This window comes from Saimiri boliviensis, chromosome 1 (genome assembly GCF_048565385.1).
Source record: "Saimiri boliviensis isolate mSaiBol1 chromosome 1, mSaiBol1.pri, whole genome shotgun sequence".
In the NCBI taxonomy this organism is placed as follows: Eukaryota; Metazoa; Chordata; class Mammalia; order Primates; family Cebidae; genus Saimiri; species Saimiri boliviensis.
Window position 1 is genome coordinate 116764616 of NC_133449.1, and position 8059 is coordinate 116772674.

The following is an 8059-nucleotide window of genomic DNA, read 5'->3' on the forward strand; positions in this document are numbered from 1 at the left end:
TGTACATTATGAACAGAGTTGGAGTTTGCTCATTTTAACTGCAGTGCCCAGGGAGGATGTAAGGCTGTTCCTGCAGCCAGGATCTCTGAAGCTGCCTGGCTGCAAGTTTTCCCTTGAGTCTACTCCCTGGCCTTACAAATAATTCCACTTTGGCATCAGTCAGCCAGTCTATCTTACTGCTTGCAAATGAAGAATCTTGACTAATAAAATCTAACTCTAAGTGTCACTGTGAAGGTGAAATGATATAAAAGATGAGAAATTAACTGTGAAGTGCTATCCAAATAAAAGGATGCAAAAGAATCCTGTAAGTAAAAGGATACTACTAAATAAAAAGTATGCAAAAATACTTCCAAAACATAAAACACACTAGAAAAGGAAGGTTAAAAAATAACCAATGTAAAGCATAATTCTTGCCTTACTGGAAAAAAAAAAGAGCTAATTATAGTTTTAAGCCCTCCTTTCTTCCCGTCCCCTTCCCCAAACCAAGGTCTAGGCTAGATAAAAATCTCAGTTTCTTTCAAAACACAATTACTGTGATTAAGGGCCAAATTTTCTATCAGGTCTTTCATTAGTAAACCAAAATGACCATTTGCTCAACTAAACTTATAATTACACATACAATCCCAAAACAGAAACAGAAATATCTAGATCAGAAAAAGTTAGCTATGTGTGTAATTTTAGGTTTTATGATGAATAAGTCTGTAAATGCTGAAAGGTTTAAACTTTGGAAAAAGTCTGGCCTTTGCCTTATGACCATCTGCTAAGCATCAACCATTTAGGTTCTTTATAGGCGTAGCAGTTAACTCAGTTTAAACCAATCTGAAATAAAAAGTAAACTCAAGGGCTCTTCTGTCAATGATAGTACACATAAAAATTCCTAAGACTTATCCCAAGTGGCCTCTAAGACAAAAGAAAGAACTCTTGGAAGAAGAAAGACTTTCTAGATAATAGAGGGAGAAAAGACTTCTTGGAATTGCAGTGGGATATTCTTCTCCAAGAAAGCCAGGAAGAGACGAGTAGAAACAGAAATAGAGAAGGTCTGCAGCTTTTCTATTGGACAAAAGCAAGGAAACTAAGTGGCTGTCCAACAAGAGCCAACATACATAGCTTAGCAAGATAAAGAGAGAAATCAAGTTTCTCTTTGACTTGAGAGATGACCATGAAAGCTTAGAACTAAAAGGGAGTGTCATATTTAAACATACTGATTAGATGAAGCCCCTTTACGCTCAGAACAGAACATATATTTTGGAAATGTATTCTTTCCTCTTCTTTCACACTTGTAAGTAAATGGTCCTCAAAATTCAAACTTTCATCAAGCTCTGTGGGAACCAGGGAATGAATTTTATTCATCGGATCCCAATTTAGATCCCTGTATTGCTGTGAAAATATATGTGATACTACGGGAAGACATGAGGGGTAGGAACTTTGGATATTTATGATGGAGTTCACCTGATACAACAATGAATAAACAAATTCCATTACAAAACATACTACTGAAAATATCACTGATATACAGAATGAGAAAATAAGGATAGATCAGAACTTTCCTGAGAGTGAGGTAGGATGACTAGTGACAGGTGATGTTTATTTATAAACTTCCCTTTGGGGGTTCAAAATGGGGAAGCTGAAAAGAAATAATTTTTTAAGTTAATTTATGAAATCGTCTGCTCTTCAATCTTGATGCTGTTAATTAGGCTGCTTTTAAAGACTTTTTGCTTAAACGAATGCTTGTTTTCTTTATTCTCTGTAGCAACTGACTTAATCACATTATTGTCCTGTACATGTCACAGCAGATCTATAAAATCATGTAATAGATTCACTGATTTTCAAATAATACACTTAGAGTCAACACTTGTTTATGAGGCAGACCAAGATGCTTTCAATGGGGCTGACAGTACCTTAAATGCCACCTGGATGATCTCCTCTGTATTGGCAGGGTTGCACAAGACAGCCAAGCCAATCACATACTCTCGGAAGTCGATGCTGCCATCATGATTCTGTGAAAGGATGGGAGAAATCAATTAGGAGGGCCACTAGTGGAATTACTATTAATCCTACAGCAAGGTGAAATTCAGTTATGTCTTATAGCTCAACATCACCATTCACTGCTCCTATTTGGAGAAACATCTAATTGAGATGGAAGAGCAAGCAAGTAGCCCAATTATTCCCAAGAAGGAAGAAAAATATTTTTTCTGTTTAGCAACAAATATAAACCTTTTATGACTGGGGCCATTTATCATGGCTCTATGGCATCCAGTGTGGGTACTTGAGCTCAGCTTTGCCATCATGGGAACCCCTCTGGGAGGCAGGACCTATGAGTTTCATCCTTTGTGGAAATGAAGTGTTTATTTTGCCATTACTGGTGGTCCTGCCATAAAGACAAACACCAAAGGGTCATTAAGGGTCCTAAAGGGTTGCTAAGCATTCTTCCACATGTGGAAAATAAAAGGATAAGAAAAAAGGCAATAATCCCAGCTACATTTTTTCTTTCTTCCAGGCTTAATCTGCAGTAAACCAGGAGCAACTGAAGTAAACATGGGCAACTTTAATAGTCCTGGGAGACATCACCCCAGAAGATCTTGTACTTCTAAGCCAATGAAAATAAAGCATAATTAGTACAATACACCTTAGGAGGCATTTCCTGATGGCAAGATAAAGGAGGAAATTTTTCATTGTAATTTGGGCTGACTAAACACAGAGTTTTCCCTGTACATTAACCGTTTACCTAGACAGGAGTACTAAAGAAGATGAAAATGGAGAGAAGAAAGCTTAGGAGAAAATGAAGCAAGAGTGACAGAGATAAGGCAGAGAGTAGGGAGGACTGAAGGAAGACAGACCAGACAGAGAACTAAAAAAGAAAGAGGGAGCAGAGGAGAAAGGACAAGTGAGATGGAAGTGTTAGAAAAGAAGATAGCAATGTGGAGGGAAGGTAGGGGGAGGGAGAAAGAGAACTGTAAATAAGTACTTGATTATAATACCACGTATTAGAATCATTTTTGCATCAAAGTTTTCAAGTGATAAATCCCCAGATAAACTATCAACTAGTAACAACAAAGCTAGGGCAGTACTTAATTTGATAGGTTAATAATAATATTTGACTCACCAAGAGCATGACATTCAACTGTGACCAAGTGTCTGAACTTTAATCAAAAGTCCCTTAAAGGCAAGGGCTGTTTTCTTTGTGTAACAGTGTATTCTCATTCCCCAGCACAGAGACAAGTGCTAAAAACAACAACAAAACAGCATTTTCTCATCTACCTTTACCTACTACTCTAGGTTTATAGAACTTTCACTTTAAAACACTAAGGCAAGCATTCTTTGCTGGGGTTTCATGAATGAATTTGGGGAAAGGAGGGCTGTGAAGCCCCTCAAATGGTATGCAATTTTTATGATATCTTTCTAGAGAAAAATGTTGTAGCTTTTATCAGTTTCTCAAAATAACCAAAACTCAAAAAGTTAAGAATCATTTTCATCATATACTTTATCTTACTACAGGATGGAAATTTAATCTCACTTTAATTTAATCTCACTTTCTCACCAGAGAAAGTAGAAACAGAGGTTTCGAGATTTCCCTAAAGCAACCAGGTTTATTCCTGAAACAAACATTCAAGTCATCTGATTTCCTTTTGTCTGATTACCAGTCTGTCAGAGAGCTGTTCCCCTACCCTTTTCTTTATTTGTGTTGATTATATTTACATTCAACAGGATGCATCCGTTTAAAATGTACAGTTTAATGTGCTTTTTGTTTCTTTTAGAGATATGCTCTTACTCTCTTGCCCAGGCTGGAGTGCAGTGGCTATCCATAGCACAATCATAAGCGCACTACAGCTCAAACTCCTTGTCTCAGGAGATTCTTCCACTTCAACCTCCAGAAGAGCTGAAACTACAGGCGTGTGCCACCATGCCTGGCTTGTTTTGATGTGTTTTGACAAATGTATACACCATGGTAACCACTGTCACAGTCAATATCTACATTTAATCACTCTAGAAGTTTCAGAGAAGGCAGAGTATTAAAGGAAACCATTTTCTTCTTTGCCACCACCATTTAATTTTCTTATGCACTCTGGAGGGCTGTTTTTACTGAACTTTAGAGGTTGAGGATGTTCTTGAACCCCGGCTATACTGCTCAACATAGATACATTTCTTCCGCAATTAGCTTTTTCTGCTAAGCAACATAGAAGTCCTAGACAGAAGTTCTTAAGAACAGATCTAAGAATGATTTATGGACATTGAAGTTACTTTCATAGATTGTCTGTATAATTGGAAAATACTCCTTTGAATTTATGTTGTATCTTTATTGTGAGTCATTTAGTTTTTATGTACACTACCAAATCCTTTGCATAACACAGGTCAAGCATCATTAAGTTATTTTGCAGATGAGAAATGGAAATGTGACAAACTCTTAATATATCCACTAGTCACAGAACAAGGTAACATTCTGGACCCCTAATTTTTACTAACAGATGAGTAGTTTTGAATGACAAAAGAATGTTAAAGCAGACTCTTGATGATCACAAGATTATCTGGATGTTTTCATCCTAGTAATGTGAAGAAAATAGCAGTATGGAAATTATTCTGAGAGATTATATTATTGGATTAGTAAATCAAACACTTTTAAGATTCCAAATTCAGAATAATAATATTTAGAACTGGAAGGAATCTTATAAATCATCCATTCAGCTTCTTAATTTTTACCGATAAAAAAAATGAGACAAAAGTTTCTCTTGAGGTCACAAAACTCTCTATTGCCATAGCTGCAATTAAAATTTAGGTAATCTGGCTGTTTACTAAAATAAAGAGCTTGATAAAATACACCCACGAACAGATAAAAATTATACAGCAAAATATACTATTGTTAATTTTTAAATTTTGAATCAGTATCATAAGAATTATTCCATAATCTTTGGTTATTTTCTTTAAAAACCTACTGAGGTCCCCAGGAAGAATTATAAACTTAATAAAAAAAAATCTAGACTTGAAAATATTTCAGGGCCACATTTCAAAGGGAGGGAGGCCATAATCCTTCCATAAACTGTTCTAATCTGGAGCCCAGGGAAGTCCAGAGTTGGAAGTAAGGAGTTGCATTGAGTAACTGCAAATGGAAGGGATAATGGTCTCACAGAAACTCCAGACAGGGTCCCCCATCCCTTTCCTGGGAGTCAGCAGTATCAGAAAAGCATGGAATTGTGTCCGGGTGGAGGTCACTGCGAGCTCATGGCCCCCCAGCACCTTTCATCTGCCCAGTCACACAGCATCAGCTTTTAGGGCAAGCAGGAAGTTCTAGGCCACTTGTTCAAATATTGTTCACTTAAAACTCTTGAAAAAATAAGGGGCAATTTTTATGTGTCTGATTCTTAGGTATCAGTTCCTTTTCATTATTTCATAGTTGAATTTATTCAACATCTTTTTTCATGTGGAATTAGATACTCTTTACAGCGTTTTATGTTTAGCAAAATTTAAGGATATGGTTTTGAAGACATTTTGCAGTGATAAACTCCCAAGAAGCTACCCATCTGATGAAGGGCTAATATCCAGAATCTACAAAGACCTAAAACAAATTTACAAGAAAAAAACAAAGAACCCCATCAAAAAGTGGGTGAAGGATACAAACAAGCACTTTTCAAAAGAAGACATTTATGTCACCAGCAAACATATGAAAAAATGTTCACCATCACTGTTCATTAGAGAAATGCAAATCAAAACTACATTGAGATACCATCTCATGCCAGTTAGAATGATGATCATTAAAAAAATCTGGATACAACAGATGCTGGAGAGGATGTGTAGAAACAGGAATGCTTTTACACTGTTGGTGGGAGTGTTAATTAGTGCAACCATTGTGGAAGACAGTGTGGTGATTCCTCAAGGATCTAGAAATAGAAATTCCATTTGATCCAGCAATCCCATTACTGGGTATATGCCCAAAGGATTATAAATCGTTCTATTATAAAGACACATGCACACGTATGTTCACTGTGGCACTGTTTACAATAGCAAATACTTGGAACCAACCCAGATGCCCATCAAGGATAAACTGGATAAAGAAAATGTGGCACATACACACCATGGAATACTATGCAGCCATAAAAGAGGGTGAGTCCATGTCCTTTGCAGGGATGTGGATGAATCTGGAAACCATCATTCTCAGCAAACTGACACAAGAACAGAAAACCAAACACTGCATGTTCTCACTCATAAGCGGGTGTTGAACAATGAGAACACATTGACACAGGGAGGGGAACGTCACACACTGGGGATTTGTTGGGTGGGGGTCTAGGTGATCGATAGCAGGGGGTGGGGAGGTTGGGGAGGGATGATAACATTAGGAGAAATACCTAATGTAGGTGAAGGGGACACAGAGGCAGCAAACCACAATGGCATGTGTATACCTATATAACAATCCTGCATGATCTGCACATGTACCACAGAACTTAAAGTATAATAAAAAAATGTGGTTACCTTGTTCTTTCTACAATCATCCTGTGGAAAGTTTAAATTATAAATCTAATATTCTGAGACCTTAAAAGATGTCTGGCAGCTATCCCCTTTCTTGGCTACTTTACTAAATCCATGCCTAATGTATTCCTGGACTTACTCTAAAATAGAGAGATTGATATTAATATGTGGTTGCTGGCAGCAGCCTCATTCTTATGTAACCACACCTGGTCTGAGTAGCATACCAGACCAAGGTTAAATTATAAGCCCCCTGAGGAAAGTGGATGTGATCTCTGTGCTTGGCTCAGTTCAGAATTATATGTGTGTGGTGTTTCATAAATATTAGATGATGGTGATGATGGTGAACACAAAGGCCAAATGCCAACCTCTCCAGATTTCACTGGGGATTTCTAACAGGAAGCTGAGGGATGTTAACAGGCTAGTTACATCATTTCCATAGTTGCGACTTTCTTCTAAATGAGTCCAAAGAGGAAGGAAGAATTTATCTGTAATCTCCAGATGACCCTTCAAAGTAGCCTGGGATAGAGACAATGCATTAAAAATCAGAGAAGAAGGAGTAGAGACCAATTAAACAGCAGGCAGAGGAACTGAGCACTTACAAATGCAGCCTCTCTAGCTGTGTCTACTGGCACCGGGATTCAGGATTCTGTCTGCTCTGCTGTAATAGCCTGTTATCAAAATTATAGAGCCAAACCAAGGTCTGTACACAAGAAAGGCACAACTACTCCAGCTTCTGGGTGGTAGTTTCTTGGTATTTCTATCTACCTTCTTGTGAATGCTGGCAACATTGACTCTTCTGCTTGGGCTCAGTTTTGGCTGAGACAGGCTTGAAAAATACTGTGAGGCAGCCCTGCCTTAAAGCAATCAAGGCTGTCAACCTTGGCTAATTATTAGAATTACTTGAGGAGCTTTAAAAACATTCATCTCCGGGGCCCACCTCTAAAGAGTCTTATTTAACATATTAGGAGTGAGACTCAAGTGTTAGTATTCCTAAAGAGCTCTCCCAGTGATTCCAAATTGCAGCCAGGGCTGAGAACAACTGCAATAGTCAGCAATATGTGTTCTCTGTATTGCTTTACATTCCATTGAACTGATTACTGTTCATGTGTTTTTCTTTTCTTTTTTTTTTTTTCTTTGTTTGCTGTTTTTTCCTGCCTGTAGTTTTCAAAGATGAACAAAAGAATTTTCCTTGCTCTAAGGCAGGACAAGACATGACAAGAGCTGGCTAACATCGGCAGGGCATGCCTAGTTTTGTATAAAGTATATGTAAGAGCAAACATTCTGATTCATTAAGGCAGTGAGAGCCATTTTTGAACTATGACTATACGATTTTATTCCCCAGTGTCTTTAATTCTCTTTACAAATGTATCAAAACAAAATAAAATTGCTATGTGCTTTTTTTTCACTAAAGAAACAGAATTAAAGAACTTTAGAATTTTAGATAGTAGCTCCATCATTCGAAAAAATGCTACCCTTATGTAAAACTGCTTAATTTCACTATCTGAACCTGTTTCTTTATAGTTAAATGCGTTTTCTAAAAAGCACTTCATTTTTTTTTTTTGCATAATGGAAAGACCAGGTATAAAATTACAAGAAAAACAGA

General features: G+C 37.3%; 1 protein-coding gene across 1 annotated transcript in view; it reads right to left on the bottom strand.

The window, feature by feature from the left end:
* LPCAT2 (lysophosphatidylcholine acyltransferase 2) overlaps positions 1-8059 on the bottom strand; it is a 92207-nt gene that overhangs the window by 22703 nt on the left and 61445 nt on the right. Inside the window, exon 12 of the mRNA XM_039475306.2 lies at positions 1899-1997. Coding sequence (XP_039331240.1) covers positions 1899-1997 — 99 coding nt within the window. The remainder of the gene's footprint in view (positions 1-1898; positions 1998-8059) is intronic.